We start from the raw sequence: 18651 nt of genomic DNA on the forward strand, positions 1-18651 counted from the left end.
TATGTGTGATGATTGATAAGATCATTATTTGAGAAATAATAAAAATATATATATAGAAAATAAGAGTATAGAGATAAAACATGTCATTAACCCTACCTTTTTAAAATTATTATCATAGTAGCATAGGGTTTGATTTGTTCACAAAATTGCTAGGTGAACCCAAATCAACTATTTTTTTTTAAGATAATATCATTTTAGATTTTTTAAAAAACAAATCTTGAAGTTGACTTGGTCAGGTCACCGGTTAATTCACCAAGCCATCCGAATTTGGTTGAGTCAATGTGTTTAAAGTGAAACCCAGTCTGGATCAAGTTCCAAGTCATCATGTTGATTTACCTTGCTAGACTGGGTTTAGTAACTATAATTATTATGGTGGTTGGGCCCTTATCAATGTTTTAATTAAACAATGCATGTATTTATTTTAATAGTTATTAAATCTAACTCGATTTGGTAGGTTGACGAGGAAAATCCATAAATCAAAGCTAAGTCGAGTTTAATTTTAATTTTAATTTAAACTAAAAAAATATTGACTGGATCAAATCCAATTAACTCGATGAGATCAACACTAAGAAACAGTTTTTTAAAAAAATAAACAAATTTGTTTTGATAAAAAAAAATAACATTGACCAATAATCTCTGAATTAACCCAATAGAATCCTTTTTTGGAATCAGACCTAGTGCCATGTCTGGAAAAAAAAAAACCCTTGTATCGACGAGATCTCCCAATTCGTCCAAGAAAAGCACTCTATCGTGCAGTTTTAGGATAAGCACCGCTTATTTAATGTTTTATGCAAACAGTAACTGGAAACATGGATCTAATTAACTCCATATGCTAAGGTAGAATTAAATTTCCTATACTTTTCATTTTCAAGATCTGAAGAGTGAAGAGTAGGAAAAGGGTTTACTTGTTGAGTTCACTGGATTAACTATAGATAATGTTAATTAGGAGTGGTCTGTCATGTGTACAACTTGTGATTAGGTCCTGTCCTTTCTTAATCAATTTATAATCTAAATATTTTGGAAGCACAGAGTTGACTAAGCTACTAAGATGCTCCAGAGAGAAGGGACAACATCAGTCATTGTAGGAATTTTAATTACTAGCAGCCGAGGACATGGGAGACATGTCTGTCTCAGTCTCTTAATGAGCTGGCCGACTTCTCTTTCTCCCAATTGCATTGAAGAAATCATAAGATGCTGTTGCTCTTCTTCAATCATGCTCCCACGCATCAAAGAAAATAAGAGAGAAAAATGTCAACCTCCAGCTTTCATGTTTTCTGCCTGCTAAGGTTGTTAGGCACGTCCACACAACTGGAAAGGTCTAGTTTCCTGCATAGTTTCAACTAGTTTAATAACACCTTTCGACTGAGTCACCCAATTTTTGTAGGGATCATTACCACGATTCCATATGTCAAGAGAAAAGGAGTCCCACTTATAAAGGTTTTTTGCGTTGTTGTATAGGCCTATAAGATCTTCTCCAGAATTTCGACTCATTCTCTCTTAGCCCCTTTTATCTTCTTTTTTAGCCCATTCAAATTATCAATGAGCTTTGCTTATATGTTTGGATGTGCTCTCTAAGATCATAAAGATCATTATAATTATCCAAATTCATCTTTATAACGATAAAGTCTGTGGGAAGGTGTGTGTTTAGCACATTTTGGCATCATGGAGAGTCTCTGATATGCCATGTGATATTTATGTCACTTCTATCCTCTTCCTAGCATGCTTTTTTAGGTTTCGGGCTACTAGAATAAGATTCTGATGGAGAACGAGATTGTTGTCGAGAGGTTTGACCAATAACCTTGCCTATTGATCTGCGGCGGTCTTGATCTGGCGACCCTGTATAGGAGTGGTCCTCATGATAACGAGATCTGTTTTTAGGAATAGTGGGAGTGTTATGCCTACTTTTATCCTTTTTGTTTTTCCCAGTTTCTTATGTGAAATGGAGCTGCTGGTGAACACGAGGTACTAAAGGAACATGTTGTCAAAGAATTGATGGTGGATGGATAGGAAAAGCTTTGATTTGTTGGGTAGCCAAAATAGCTTCTATAAGAGCATCTCCAATGCAAAAAGCCAAATTGAGAAGCTAAATTGATAAAATAGCTTTTTGAATAGTATAAATATAGCTTTTTTGATTATATGCATTCCAATGGTAAAAAGCTATTTAGAAAAGCTATTTATATTTTAATATATTTCATGTTAAATTCATTTTTATATAATTATGTAACTAATTTAGATATTTTATATATAATATAATTATGATGTTATTAATTATATAATAAAAATGAGTAATTTATAAAAATAATATAAAATTTAATGAAATAATATGAAATTTAAAAGATATAATTTAAAATTAAACTTAAAATTTATTTATATGAATATTTTTAATTTTCAGTTTTATATGTTACTGTTAAAAATTTAATTTTTTAAAAGTAAATTCAAATTCAAACTTTGAAAAAACCATCAATATTTTAAAATTTGATTTTCAATTTTTTTAAAAAAAATTCATGCTTTGAAAAAATGACCGCCACCATTTTAAATTTTAAAATTTCAAATTTTGAAAAAATTATCACCCTAAATTTTAAAATTTCAAATTTTAAAAAAATAACCGCCAACATTCTAATATTTCAAAATTTAAAAAAATAATCTATCTATAAATATTCTCATATACCTTAACATTTTTTCTCATCATTCCATTGTTTTCTCTCCAATCAAAAATATATTTCATTAAAATTCATCATGAATCATTCTAATTTTAATTCTTATGATGCTTTTGATTTTGATGATGACACTCCTGTGTTTGCTTTTCAAGTTGCTGCTGCTGTGGTTGCTGAAGAAGAATCGAATAATCAAGGGCGGAGAACAGGGTATCGTGGCTCTATTCTTGGCCACAATATTGTCAATCGTAATAGAAAGGAAGGTGAGTTGAGGTTATATAATGATTATTTTGCTGAAAATTCTAAATTCACTGAAACTCAATTTCGAAGAAGATTTAGGATGAGTCGTCGTCTTTTTCTTCGGATTGCAAATGCAGTGGAAGCTCATAATCCATATTTCAAACAAAGGACAGATGCTCTCGGTGTTCTTGGTTTATCTTGTCTTCAAAAGGTAACTGCAGCTCACAGAATACTTGCATATGGTATTCCTGCAGATCTTACTGATGAATATCTTCAAATTGGAGAAAGCACTGCGATAGAAAGTCTTAGAGCTTTCGTCAAAGCAATCGTAGAAGTTTTTGGTGATTCGTATCTAAGGGCACCAAACGAGGCCGATGTTTGTCGATTATTATCAATTGGAGAGCAGCGTGGATTTTCAGGGATGTTAAGGAGCATTGATTGTATGCATTGGAAATGGGAGAAATGCCCAATTGCATGGCATGAGATATATACTGGTCATTGTCATGAACCAACTATAATTCTAGAGGCGGTGGCTTCACAAGATCTTTGGATATGGCATGCCTTTTTTGGAATGCCTGGATCATTAAATGATATTAATGTTCTTGATCGGTCACCTATCTTCGCTGCACTTGCTGAAGGTCGTACTCCTCCTGTCAATTATACAATTAATGGGCATGAATATACAATGGGATACTATTTAGCAGATGAGATTTATCCTAATTTGTCAACTTTTGTTAAGACAATCCCAAGGCCATTAGGAGCAAAGAGAAAATATTTTGCAAGTAAGCAAGAGTCTGCAAGAAAGGATGTAGAGCGGGCATTTGGAGTGCTCCAATCTCGTTTTGCAATTGTACGTGGACCTGTTCGATACTGGGATGAAGAAACGCTTGCAAATATTATGAAAGCTTGCATAATAATGCATAATATGATTATTGAAGATGAAGGAGCAATGAACCTTGGATTTGACCATGAACGTGAAGTCAATTCCTTTATATCAATGTCACATGGTGAAATACTAGAACTACATGATTTTCTTCAAACTCATAATCGAATCAGGGATAGAGCAACTAGCTCTCAACTACAAGAAGATTTGGTTGAATATTTATGGGAACAATATGGTAACGAGTAGAATCATTAGCTTCGAACTTCTTATGTCATCATAATTTTCAAGTTTTTTATGTTTTTTTTTTTCATTATGGTTGTTGTCTTTTAAGTTAATTAATCCTACTTATTGTTGTTAAGTGTTAGAAGAACTTCAAAAAAGTATTATGAATTAATACCACTTTTATAACAATATATTTAAAATAACCAATAAATTTCTAAATATTTAATTAAAAATACATTACATTAAAAAATAAATAAATCTAGTTAATTAAAAATACATTACATTAAACAATAAATAAATCTAGTTAATTAAAAATACATTACATTAAACAATAAATAAATCTAGTTAATTAATAATTAAAACCCCTCTTTTGCATAATTTCTAACTTTCTATTTTGAAAATACGCTGCAGAAATTGGATCCAAATTAGAAATATCCATTTTCATAATTTGTTCTTCTTTCTCAATCCTGTCCATTTCTTTTTTCTCTTGACTTTGTTGAATCATCATAGCTTGTTGCTCTAACATAATTTTTCTGTCTTGTTTCTTTTGATCCTCAATTTCAACTAGAGTATCCCTGAATTGTTGTAAGAGATTCGTTACAGCTACATCCGCAACTTTATCTTTTCCTTGTCTACGTTTAAGTCGTTCCTTTGCAGCCTTCTGACCGATTGGTCTATCTTGATAAATCAATGGTTCACTATCTTCTCCTAAACTAACAGAATCGGGGGTAGATGGAGTTGATGAAGCCGGACTTGCATTGACATGACCTTTTTGTTTCTTGTTTGACCTTTGATGTTGACTTGCACGCTCAAATTGCCATTTGGGTTCTTTTCTTAAGATAACCCAACAATGTTCTAGTTGAAATCGTTTGCCAACGCAAGAAGCATACATTTGCCGAGCATCATTAATCTGGTAAAAAAATAAATTAATTAAATAATGTTAAAATATATGTTAAACAATTTAACATAGAAATGAATATTAACATTACCCTTGATTCTTCGGTCATTCCACTTTACTGACGATTTTCAATTTGAGTAACAAATCCAACAAATTTACCGACTTCTCTATTTATTTCTTGCTATCTACTTGAGATGCTTATTTGTGAACGATTATTCAAGTTTCCTCCATTCTCTACAAAGTAAGCATGTACGCGAGCCCAGAACTGTTTTGTTTGTTGTTCAACTCCTGTAATTGGATCCTTGCTTGTATTTAGCCATGCAGAGACAAGTAAACAATCCTCCTCTGGTGAGAAATTTTTACTTCTTTGTGATTTTTTTGCCGAATGGACATTTAAATTCGAGCATGTTAAGTCATCAATTAATTGATTAGAATCACTTGGTTGAGAGAGAATATCTTCTGACTCACTCATAAGAAAGTTGGTAAAAGAGCTTGGAAAATTTGAATCCATCTACATTAAAAAAAAAAAAATCAAGTTAAAACCTTATAAGAGAGTGTAAAAGAAGCTCACATTCAATGTCTAGCAATTTTGTAGTTTTCATACATGCGAATTAATAATAAGCATTGCCTCCTACTTGTTCTAACATAACAATTTGACCATTTTTTGGAACTAAAAGAGAATCGATATACTAGTTTAATTGCATTTTCAAGAAGACAAAATATAATTGACCTCAAATTAAAACAGACAATCAAAAATAAATTTTAAATATGTAACTCTATCTTTTTATCAATATCAACTACCATTATTAATTCCTCTCAATTTTATCAAAGATAACAACATAAATAAAAATTGTCTTCCTTAACCCATATTAAAAACATAAAATAATAAAGAAATAAAACTCATCACAAATATTAAATTAACAACAAAAGGTCTAAAAAATCAAGAGATATAAAAAAGAAAATAGAAAAAGCTTTTAAACAAGCATACCTTTTAATTTCAGCCAATTAACACAACCGATGTTAATAATTAACTGGAGAATAATTGATTCTTGTTTTTTTAAATTTGAGAGAAGGGTGAGGCACAATACAAAAATTTAAAACTACAAGTTTTTTCTTCATGTATTTATAGAAAATTTCTTCTATATTAAAAAAAAAAAAAGTTGTTGGCCAACGGCTATAAAAATAGCCGTTGGCCAACAGCTATCATTTTGGCCATTTCTACAGTTAAATATAGAAATGGCTGTTAAGGAAACAAATAGCCATTTTGGCTATTTGTTTAGCTCCTCCGTTGGAATGCAAACAGTGAAGAAATAAAAGGCAAATGACGTTTGGCTTCTCATTTAGCTGCTCGGTTGGAGTTGCTCTAAGTGCTCTTATTTGCTGAGCGAGTTGTTGAAAGTCGATTGGAGTTGATTATAATGGAAGGTTTGTAACTCTTTCACCTGGCATTTTCATGTTGTCGCCTATTAAGAACAGAACGAGCAACAACAAAAGTTGAAAAAATTAGGATAAGAAACTAAACAAAACTTTTGTTATGTTCCTTTAAATGACATTATTGATGAAGTTGATAAAAACTTAAATTAATCTCTAGACTTTTTTCCTTACTAGCAGTGGACTAAGCTTGTATTTTTTGTGATGAGAGTTATTTGCAAAACAAAAACTCTCATGCTTAAGCTAGTTTGAGTGTTTTTTATTAAGATGAGCCGGTAAAGATTTTCTATAAAAAAATAAAAAAGATGAATTTTTTTTTTTATGGGTCTCAAATCCCTCCACCTCTCTCTCACTCTAGTCCTTAAGTTTTTATTAAAAAAAAAAAAACTTTTTATATAAAGAGGCAATACTGAACAAAACAACTATTCATAACCCGTTATGTGAAAAGATTCTTGTAAAATAATAATAAATGAGTTTCGTTAGTTCAAAGAATAATACTTAATTGGTTATGTAAAATCTTCAATAAAATTACCTGAATTGAATTTATTGAATTGCGTGATGAATTATGCTGCGAAATAACCAATTATGTGAAAATAATAGTAGCAGTTGTGCTAGCCTGAGCCTGAGCCTGACCCAGAACCAGAACCAGAACCAGGTGAGCAACTTGTGGGCCTTTAACCCTTTTTTTTCCACCAACAATAGGCTAAGAATTTGGTTCCTTGTTAACAAGATCATAAGATGTCTCTCGTTGACTAGTAAGATATAATAGGCTATTGATTGTCTGCTGAAAAAAAAAAAACAATTAAAATTTGTCTTTTTCTTCTTTTATTTTTTCTCCTTGAGAAAACCATTATTTGTGAATTAATAGTAATTAAAGTTGGAAAAAAAACATTACTAAAATATATCAATTTTGTTTTGATATTATTTTAATTTTATTTTTTAAAAGTATTTTTCACTTAAAAATATTTCAAAATGATTTTTTTTTCAATTTCTTTTATTTTTAACATCAACACATTAAAATTACAAAAAAAAACACCAAAAGAAAAAAAAACAAATTTATTAGGATAGATAAAACACAAAAGTTTTTGTATTTATTAAGAAAAAATGTCAAAACCCAAAGTGCTAATTAGGGCATGAACAAGATCAAGAAATCCCATAAATGTCCAACAAAATAAGGGTTCTAAGAAGTATGCAAATAAAGCTCCATCGCCATAGCTTTGTTCATCAACCAATCAACAATAAAATTTGATTTCTTATAGACTTTACCTTCTTGACTAATCAGTCTAAAGCTGGCAGGTTACGGGTAGATTTTGTCAAACACGTGGAAGATTGTAACTTGCCTATTCATCCCTTAACATTCTGAGCAACGACCAATGGACGGGGACGGAGCCAAGATTCAAAAATAAAGGGAGTAAAATAAAACTTTTCAAGAAAAGTGGGAGCAAACATCTAAAAAGAAGAGGATGAATTTGAAATGATAAAATTAAAGAGGACTAAAATGAAATTATTGAGAATTTAAGGGTGGTAAATGCATCTCTACTCCTCCATGGACCGACCGTGTAGCTCCGCCTCTCCCAATAAATTCATCACCACCACCGACATCCGGCAATTATTTATTTATTTATTTTTGTATTATTTTAAAATGATATTTTTATAAATTCATATTTAAATTATCATGTAAAATTCATAGAGAAATATGTAATATATAAAGGAATGTTGATGGGCCATGATGAGTTTTAAATATTTTTTTTGTTGTATTTCCTCACATATACATTTTTGTATGCTAATTGATAGATTTTTTTTTTCGGATGATCAAGAGTATCTTTATATATATATTTGCAAACGATTTTAAGTGTGCATTTCAATATCTATCTAGCGAGTTTTAAAAAACAAATTCTCATGTACGTTATTTATACGGTTTTAACTCATGAAATTAATAAAGAAAAAAAAAAGAAAATCTTATTATCACCAAATTTATTTATTGGATTTATATCCATGGAGTGCTCGTTAAGAGATTAATTGTTAAGGCATCTCCAACCTGATGGTAAACGAGAAGTGAAATTGAAAATATATCATTCTAGGCTCATCATCCACTCCAATAGAATATCCATATAAAACACCAAAATCTCCTTTCTCCTTAAAAAATAAATCATCCCTATATATTTTGTAAAAAGCCAAAACCCAACTGACAAAAAAAAAAAAAGAGCACAATATATTAAATAACGGTATTTCAACCTGGGATGTAGCATAACTGGTTAGTCCTGAGTTTGTTTCCTAGAAGTCACCAGTTTGAGTCTTACAAATCTCAGAGCCACTGGAGGCTTACATGGTTGTTAACTTCAAGGCCCGTGAAATTAGTTGAGATGCACGCAAATTAACCCGGACACCCACGTTAATCTAAAAAAACAAATAACGATATTTCTTCATCTTTTAGTACATTAAATATATTAAAATGCAATTGACTCTTTTAAATTGTCTTTTAATATTGGAGTGTATATAAACAAAAAAAAATTATAGGTAAAATATATTAATTTAAATATTAATTGAGTTTAATTTTCTATAAGTAAAATAGTCTAGATTGCAATTTAATTTTTCAAGCATTCCAAACAGTATAATTGAATTTAATTTTATAATTTAATATTTTATTTTAAATATAAAAATTATAATAGAATATAAAAATTATCAATTAATTTCAATTTCATATATAATTTGATTCCAAAGCAATAAATAAACTCTCAATCATATCCTTCAATTAATTTCAGTTAATCAAATAATTTAGCAGTCATATAAAACTCACATCATTTCTTCTTCTTTTTTTAATATAAAACTATCACATACTTTAAGATCATGTGAGGAGGAGAATTTTTTACACGGAAAGAAAAATTACATGAATTGCAAATGATAACTTAATAATTCTGTCAAATAAGACTATCAAAAGGATCTAATTAAAAACTTATTAATACATTAAGAGTCTAATTGAAAAATGAAACATGTGGGGACTGTCTTAAGATTTTCCAAAAAGTTAATATCCTCAATTTATTTATTTTTATTAAGAAGAAAAGCCAAGATTTTGAAAGATGAAACCCATAAAAACACGGCATTAGCCGACTCTCATCAGTCTTCTCTGCTAAGTAAACGCGAAGAATTTTCTCGCATTTTCCTGCACTTTCTCGCCATCTTTCCCGGAAAATATCCGATCAGGTACACTAAACACCCAAACACTCTCCTTAGAGACTCGAGCTTGCGCTGTATTCTCTTCATTTTCTTTTGGAATTAAAATTTCTGCACTTTAGCTCCTTAATTATGTCTTAATATCTTAATTTCGTCTTTATTTTTGCTAATTAATTGCTAATTGCAGATGTTAAATAAAGAGAGCGAGGACGGAAAGGAGTATTTTCGCAAACTTTCGAGAAAAGAACTTCAAAGTTTGTGTAAGCAATGTAGTTTGCCTGCTAGAAAATCAACTTCCGAAATGGTCGAATCGCTTGCGTTTTACTTTATGGTAATTATTTTATGAGGAATCTCAATTTCTGTTATTAATTTGCTAAATTTGTAGTGTTGAGGACGTAAATTGGAAAATTAGGCAATTTTTTTAGAAGTTTTTTAACTTAATTTTTGTTAATAGCTTGCCAAATTTGTAGTTTTGTTACTATTGTTTGGAATTATCTGTGTGTTTTATGAATATATGGTATGTAATTGATATGAGTTGTTTAGGAAGAAAGATTTGTAGTTTTGTTAATATTGTTTGGAATTATCTGTGTGTTTTATGAATATATGGTATGTAATTGATATGAGTTGTTTTGGAAGAAAGTTTTTGGAGTAAATGCTAGTTTTGGTTGGCATGGAAGTGCGGTTTGTTCTCGAAGAAGTATGATTCGGTTTCTTTAGTATGTTGTAGAAAATGTTTTTCGAGGTTTTTGAACTTATCGGCATGCTTTATTTGCCAAATTCGTAGTTTTTGTTTTATTTGAAACCATCCACGTGTTTTATGAATAGTTGGTATGTTAATTTGCTATGAGCTTTTTGAGGATAAACTTTGAAGTACTTACTAGTTTTTGTTAAATAATGAATTTTGGATCTGATTCGATTGAGTGCAGTTCATTCTTGAAGAAGTTACCATTTTGTTTTTTAATATGTTTTAGAAATTGCTTTTTTGTTATTTTTGAACTTATTCATGAGTTTTATATGTATTTGAGGAGGTAGTTGTGAAAATTAGGCAAGTTTTAGTATTGTTTTGCATGGTATGCTAATGGCATGAGGGTTTGAATTTTTGTTCTTTTTTCCGCGCACAGACAGATTTTGAGTTCTGCATTTGTTTTGATATCAGTTAAAATGTTTTTGCTTGTTAAGTACACTGAAACACTGATGCCTTGACATATTTGCAGAGGAAGGGTTTGAGTTTGGTATCATCTAGCACAAGCATAGTTGGGGTTCAAAATGCTTTACTTCATACGTCTTCGATGCCACCATTGCAGCCTAAGCCTGCATTAAATTCAATACAAGGTTTGTGCCTTTGCAAACCACCAAACTCTGTGATTCTAATTTCATTGAATTTAGTATTATATTTCTGATTGTAAATTGAGTTTCTATCAAATTGATATAGATTCTTATGAAAACTGATCATTATTTCTGTTTCAGATGGTTTTGAACTCAGATCTTGTCCCGGAGAGGAGATTAACAAAGGGAATAGAAATTTCAAATACAATAAATCGGAAAGTTTTATTGGGCCTGGAGCTTATAATAAGGTTTGTTTATATTTTTCTTTTTTTTTCCTGGGTGAAAGTGTTTATTAAGATTTGAATGATTGAAATGCTTCCATATAGACCATACATGATGCATATTCCTCCTTTTTGATTGACTCAAGATGGGTCTTAAATTTCGCATGTGTTAATCAACATGGGAGATGTTAGAGGTCGATATCAAAGGAATCTCTTGATTTTAAGACTTTTTATCTGTATTACAAGTGCTGCAAAATCTGATCTCCTGCTTGTTAATTTTGTTTTCCTTACATATCCACAGGAAATCTTTGGTGGCTTAATTAATGATTTTCGAGAGGTATCTCCATCTCAGTTTTTTTCTCAATATGCTGGGAGTCATGTCAACCATAATAAGCCCCAATTAAGCCTTGGTGGCAGGGTAGAAGATTCGCCCCCATTTCATGGTACAGATGTAAATACTATAGCCAGTTCTGAAGAGAATGCCCAGCCTTCTATGAAAACTACTGCAAATGTCCCAGCATCTTTTGAATTTCATGTCAGTTCGGAAGAGGGAATTAAACTTTGTGTTGATCTGAATTCAAGCCCATCAGAGTGGATTAAGAAATATAAAAATCAAGTTTCTTTGTGCGACAATGTGGTTAATACTAAGTCTCGGAGTCTTTATCAAGAGCTTGGGTGTATTGGAGAGAGTAATAAGAAAATGAAAAGTTCTGTTCTTCAGAATATGGATTCTGACCAAATCAGGGATGACTTTGTGCAAACTGATCCTTCTCCAAGTTCAGTTGCAGGAAAAAATATTAATGTGAGTAATGGTCATCCAGTTGGAGGTAATAATTCCCTAATCTCATCACCCATAATACCTTGTGGTGTAGTTGTAGATGTTACGCAATCCTTGGAGGCGGATCCAGGACTTGCCTCAGCCGAACCCAGTTCTGATGGGCAGAACCAGAAAACTTCGAACACTGAATCCTGTAGCAAAAAGGAGAGCATCGCTGCCCCTGATTCAGATATCACTGACACTACGTTAGAAAAGACAGCCTGCAATTTTGCTGTAAACTCCATCTCCAACGGTTCTGTAGATTGTATTGCATTGATGCATCAGAGTTCAAAGCGTGATGATGAAGTTTGTGAGAATTCAACCCAGCAGAACAGTTGTAATCTTGAGAATGCTAGTGTTGTATTCCCTGGATGCTTTATGGAGATGCAGTTATCAGAAACTGGAAATTATCCCAAAGATGCATCATGTTTACCTCATAAAAATGGCAAATTCTTGGATCCATATAATTCAAAGCACAATAGAGGATCTGAGCAGGATGGATTAGCCAACTCAAGTGAGAACAATCGTTGCGATAACCAGGTGCCCGCATGCTCCGAAGAGCAGGTTATACCTTTTCTCGTCTACTTTGGGTGAACATACTATGTTGCATTTTCATGGTTTTTCTTGACATCTACTTTATCTAGATTTGAAAGTGTGGCATCTGGTTATGTCCTGTGTCCTAAATGTCTTGCCACTTTCTTCATATTAGACCTTGGAGATCAAGATACATCATGAGGCAATGTTACGAGGCTGAAGTTATTTCAAATTATCAAATAGTTATGGATGGGAGTTTCATCTGCCTCACTGTCAAATCTAAAATTATATTGTCACTGTAGAGACCCTTTGTTTCTTTTTGTTTTTCCTGCAGTAAGGTTAGTTCTTAGGAGAATTTGGAAGTTTGGGTGGATAGCAAAATGGTTTTCCAGCCTCTTTATCCACCAAAAGAAAAGAACATGGTTTTGCAATATCTCATCCTGTGATTTTGATGATTGTAGATGATCCTTGGGTAAAGTTCTGACTAATTCAAATGTCAGTGAATTTTCCAATACTATTACGTAAAATAGCTTTAGTTCTGACTATTGCTTGTGAGTTGTCCACATCCACTATTTTGTTGGACAGTTCATTCATTGTAATCCTAATTGTGAGGTGCTCTATATCGGCTAAATATTTTAAAGATTCCATGGTTCAGATGATATTATTGCTTCTCTCACTTAATTTTTGCTTTAATCTTTTTTCTCTGTTTGTTGCTGAAAGAAATGAGTTAACGGTAGTTTTATGTGTTCTGCAATTAAAATTTCCCTCTTTTGTTGACAGAACTGTAAAAGTTTTCTACTGTCAATTAGCAAATATTCTCTGATTTATATTGGGAGATTTACAAATTTAATCAGAAGACAGTTTTGTATATTGACTGCTCTAACTCTCTCATAGGTGGTCTCTTTTTATAAATTGATTACTTGGGCAGAATCTTCTTGGCCCTATTATGCATTCCTCTTATGTGCTGCAGCAGCATGCAAAACTGACTACTATTATGGAACCTTTGTTGAAACAATATTTATTTATTAAAATGCAAAATTTTACTTCTTATCTGTAAGATATCCACATCTATTTTTGGTTTCTGCCAAGTATACCCAGTAAAGCTAATGAGTTAAAACCACATTCCACCTTTGCAGGAATGGAGCAATGCTATCAGTGGCAGGGAGAGTTCAGTGTAATTTATTTTTCCTGTAAAAGTCTCCTTTTCTACTGTTTTATATTTATGCTGTTAGCTGATTGTATGCAAATCTGCCTCGTTCAGATGCTCGCAGGTTGATGACTCATTTGGTAAGACTTCTTTGAAGTCTGAAATTCTCAGATCAAGTGAAGAACTCCTTAGAAAGAGGTCACATGTAGACAGGGCGAGTCAAAATGGCTGTGGCAAGCATGACACAATAATTTTAAGAAGCACAAGGCGCTCTGCTGGAAAGGTCCTTCCTAGAAGATCCATGAGGCTAGTCTCTAAGGTTCTCTCTTGATGCATTACTTTGGTCATACTACTAATTACTGCAAATGGACACCTCGTTTAAGGGGATAACTAATCATGACCTAGGCCATATATCTACCTGGTAGACCATGACCTGTATTGGCATCAGAGCTGCTAGTTTTCATGTCTTATGTTCTAGGCTTCTAACTTTTTGCCATTGTATTTATCTCGAAATGTTAGTGATTCCCTGCTTTTCTTGCTTTCTTTCTTTTGGTTCCAGTGAGTTCGCGTTCTATATGCTGCCTGCATCGCAACAATTGGATTGATATTATTATTTGGCTGTTTCCAAATTTAGGGTACAGTTTATGGTAAGCACAGCACTCATTTTACTCTTACTTTCTTTGGATGTGAAACAAGCCGATTCTTCTCTATTGCGAAGCAGTCTCTATATAGAAGATCACGTTTAGAGTTGTTGAAAGGGAATCATGTTATTCTGTAACTGCAGTAGATACGGTCTGCTCTTTAAACGGATCGGTTTCCAGAATCATGCATGCATTCATGTGTGAATGTGCTTGCTTGCATATTCATTTTTAGTTAAACTAATTAATCTTCCAACTGAGGAAGTTCCACCTAAAATAACATAACACATGCTTAGACCTCCTGACACAGATAAAGGCCCACAAGTTTAAGAACACAACACTCACATACACATGGCTTAAATCCAGACTGCTGCTCTCTTACCACGAAGTGAATTATATATATGTGATGATGATGATGATTGGCTTTATTCATTCAATACATACGTACATGCCGGCCATGCATGCAGATACATGTATATGTATGCATGGCAATAATTGACTTTAGATTTGTATTAATGGCCCATCTTACTTTCATTAAGTTGCAGATTCAACATTTTTTGGAGATCAGTTCGCACAGGAAAGAAAACTACAGTCTTCAAGGTGGTTAAAGAGCCTTGTAATTTTTCTGCTGCCACAAGAGCAGTCACAAAAGCAATCTGAATACTGAAGTACAAGGTAAATATCAAATTGTTGTTTTTTTTTTTTTGTAATAATTACCTGTACTGTATTTTTTTTCTTGTACGGAATGCCAGATTTGTATATCATCCGGATCTTGTAACCTCCGATTCTTTTATGAATTCGTAAAACAAAATTTCCTGGAGTTTTATTGATCTTTGCCTTGATTTTTCAAAATCTTACGGTATGTTTGTCAAGTGGATTGGATAAAATGGAAGGGACGTAGAAGGAAAAAGGATTGAAAAGTACATGCCAAGAAGTATTAGAGAGGGATTTCTCCTCTCTTTTTTTTTGTTTTCGTTGGGCTTTTATCCTTCTTGCTAAACGAAGGATACACCTCCCTTCATGTCCAATCCTACATCATCAATTCGGCTGCATGATGACCTAGTTGGTGAAGGCAGAAGAAAATATGAAGCTCAAAATCCAATGGGCTTTGCTATGGACAAAATATGAAGCTCAACATAGGTAATGTTTCAGATTTTCCAAGTTGAAAGTTAGCTCCTTCAGCTCTTGACTTTCTCTCATTTAAACTTACTGTTTGTTAGAATCAGCTCCACCAGTGTTTTTAGATGCTCACTAAGTGTTGACTAAGATATATTAATCATAGTTTATTAAGAGAAAAAAATATATCCCATTTGGACTGCCTAAGGATCCGAACCTCCCAAAAAATCTTAGTTTATTAAAATATTATGTCTAACGAGAATAAAAAAGGGAGGTGTGAACTATCTAGGTGGTGGTTCAGTGATAAGAGTTTGGGACCAAGAGGTTTGCTCTCTCTGTGGTCTCAGGTTCGAGCTCTGTGGTTGCTCATATGATGGTCACTGGAGGCTTACATGGTCGTTAACTTCGTGGGATTAGTCGAGGTGCGCGCAAGCTGGCCCGGACATCCACGTTAAACTAAAAAAAAAAAAGGAGGCGTGGGGGGAAATGATGAGGGTGTGTTTGAAAACGCAATTGAAATTGTGTTTTCTAAAACTTTGAATTTTATTGTTTAAAATTAATTTTTTATATTTTTATATTGTTTTGAAATATTAATGTTAAAAATAATTTTATTTTTTTATTATTTTAATATATTTTTGAGTGAAAAATATTTTGAATTGCAAATTAGTGAGGGATTTAATTAAATAAAATTTGAGTTTGAAGATCTAAATGAGAGTTGGAGGATACATTATGGGCTAATGTTTAGTTCATCTACGTCTGAGTCTCTAAGAGATTCCTCGTCAAGAAATTTCAGCATCTGCTCAGTCAGTTCACTTAAATATTTATTTATCCATGGAGTTTAAACCCTTCTAATTCCTTGCACATGAAATACTCGTAAAACGGGCATGTTATAATAGAAAAAATTGAAAAAAAAATCACAACTCGTGAAGACTACTAAATATAGATTATGACCTTGAAGTTTCTGACCACCGCAACATATTTTATTTTTAATGATCCATCACAGAAAATCATAAATATTCTAACAAATAATTAAAAATAATAACAAAACAAAAGCGTATACCTTCCAAAACAAGTGAAGGCATAGTACCTGGCACGACTATAACTCGGTCATGGTCATGGTCATGGGCTAGGTTAGGAATTAATTAAAATAATATTATTTTAATTTTTTATATTTAAAATAATATAATTTTTAAAAAAACCCAGGTTTTAACTTAATCGATTAAAAATAGAAGTTAACTAATTACATCGATTAAGTTATACTGGGTCAACTTTCTACCCAGATCCCAGCCTGATGAGGTCTCTTTTCTTCTTCTTGGACGGTCTACTTTTTAATATATATATATATATATATATATATATATATAGATATATATATATATATATAGCTAATTGTGTGGCTCAAGGTGGGTCATGTAACCGATTATTCAATTTAAAACTCTTCAAATTCTTACATTTTCAGTCAAAGCACACGAATCTATTACCTGTGGCTGCTTCAAAAGCCAGTCTCTCACTTATTTACGCAGTCCAAATCTTTTTCTATGAAAAGATTTTTTCTACAATGATTTGCTAGACGTGTACCCTTGTGTGTAGCTCATAACATAGGCTCCACAAAGCTTACTAGGTTTCTTTTGAATAATATTGATTTGATTTAGTGGTAATTATGGGTATTTCAAGTCGATTTATATGTTGATTAAGCTTAAATATATATTTTTAATCACATTGATATGATATTTTTGTATGAGTTTAATACATTATATTGGATGCTTATCTTAAAATTCAAATTAAAAAAATAAAAAAATAAAAAAATAAATTTCCTTGATCACCATGTTGATCCATTGAATTTATTTTGCAATGTACCTTATCATAGGTTGCTAGGGTTTGCTAACCTTTCAGATTATGGTATTTGATCCTCCCAACAAGATTAAATATTCTATTAGAAGTAATATAAAATAATAGCTGTTTGAGAAAAAGATTAAGGCACACAGAACTAGAGGAAGCAAGTAGACAGAAGAAAACCATAGAAAAGTCTGCAGCTAAACCTTTATTTTATTTTTATATTTACTTATTTATTCTTTAAGATATAAATCCCGGTTTGTTCTGGTTCATTACCCGACTCGAGGCTGGGTAACAGGTTAAATGGATCAACTTATATACACTCAAATCAATTCAAAATAATATTATTTTAATTTTTTTTTTAATAAATAAATTAAAATCACGCCATATCAAGTTTTACATATCAAAACCTGAATTGATAAATCATTAATTTGACCTGTCTAGCTAGATTTTGACTAAATTACTAATGATAGATAACTCCCATCTAATTTAACATGATATTCAGCTTAGGTCAGATATTGAATAATTGATGAATTATTATTTTGACTTGTCTAGCCAAGCTTTAAATACGTAGGTAACCTTCTTCTTCATTTTTTTAAATAGAAATTGGATCCTTTTTTTTTTTAATTAAACTGTGAATCTTCCTGCGAACCAAACTAAAAATCATAAGCAGAGAAGCTTAAACCACCAAAACAAGACAAAAAATAGAACAAAGATATGAATTAATAAATGTTCATTGGCTGGCCCCTTTCCTTAATTCGATGGTATCATGCAAAATCCCCATCTTACGCTGTATGCATATCCCTTGAAATGGGGACTTATTTGTGTTCTTGTCCTATCACATGACCCTATGAATTTCTTTTATATACTAATCTAATTCCAATAATAATAATAATAGATGTGTTTTTGTAATTTCAATTAAATTTCTTTAAATACATAAATGTGTTTTTGAAATCATTGAGGGAAAAAAATAATCTCAATTAATACATAAATTAATTTGAAAATACTTTTATTAATAATATTAAAATTATCCTTAATCAAATCAAGATATATAGATCATAATCCTTACCCTTATGTCCTAGGATGAGGGGGTACATCTCATTAATTCATTTAAAGACTAAACATAGGTACAAGTACTATCCAACCAACTAAATTTAATTTTTAACCTAACCTTCCTAAGGCAACAAAGGGAGGTCTCTAGCTAACCCTAAGACATCTTTAATTTTTTTATTTATATTATTTTTTAATATATATAATTATGAATAAAAAAAATTGGATTGGAAGATTTTTTTTTAAAAAAATTACTGATGAGTGGAAAAGGAGTTTATTGTACAGTGAAATCCAAAGAAGTTATATATTCCAGTCAATAGGGTCACCTCTATTTCAGCCAAATGCTAAATGAACCACTTCTTCTTCTTTTTATTCTTCTTTTTATTAATATGGTATGCAGACTAGTTTATACGTACTTTAACTAATCCTATGAATTCTGAAATTAATGATTATTTAAGCCTCCAGTAACC

General features: G+C 31.7%; 2 protein-coding genes across 7 annotated transcripts; both read left to right on the top strand.

The window, feature by feature from the left end:
* The first annotated feature begins 2652 nt into the window (after positions 1–2652).
* On the top strand, positions 2653–4023 carry LOC112324784 (uncharacterized). The gene is made up of 3 exons (XM_052448700.1): positions 2653–2917; positions 3149–3884; positions 3951–4023. Exons 1-3 carry the CDS (start codon positions 2737–2739, stop codon positions 4021–4023), a joined length of 990 nt encoding a protein of 329 aa, XP_052304660.1. The 5' UTR covers positions 2653–2736.
* Positions 4024–9386: 5363 nt separating this feature from the next.
* Positions 9387–15354, top strand: LOC18106918 (uncharacterized). Of its 6 annotated transcripts, XM_024589303.2 has the most exons (10): positions 9387–9529; positions 9687–9830; positions 10714–10831; positions 10967–11073; positions 11348–12427; positions 13534–13571; positions 13659–13850; positions 14104–14191; positions 14722–14857; positions 15056–15354. In XM_024589303.2, the coding sequence occupies exons 2-8, from the start codon at positions 9687–9689 to the stop codon at positions 14147–14149; spliced, it is 1725 nt and encodes a 574-aa protein (XP_024445071.1). In that variant the 5' UTR covers positions 9387–9529; the 3' UTR covers positions 14150–14191; positions 14722–14857; positions 15056–15354. The 6 variants fall into 6 exon arrangements, with proteins under 6 accessions (XP_024445071.1, XP_006372873.1, XP_024445074.1 ...); XM_006372811.2 differs by lacking the exon at positions 15056–15354 and having other exon boundaries at positions 13659–13863; positions 14722–15010; XM_024589306.1 differs by lacking the exon at positions 15056–15354 and having other exon boundaries at positions 13659–13863; positions 14728–15010.
* Positions 15355–18651: the final 3297 nt, after the last annotated feature.

The sequence above is a fragment of the Populus trichocarpa genome, chromosome 17 (genome assembly GCF_000002775.5).
Source record: "Populus trichocarpa isolate Nisqually-1 chromosome 17, P.trichocarpa_v4.1, whole genome shotgun sequence".
NCBI classification, from domain to species: Eukaryota; Viridiplantae; Streptophyta; class Magnoliopsida; order Malpighiales; family Salicaceae; genus Populus; species Populus trichocarpa.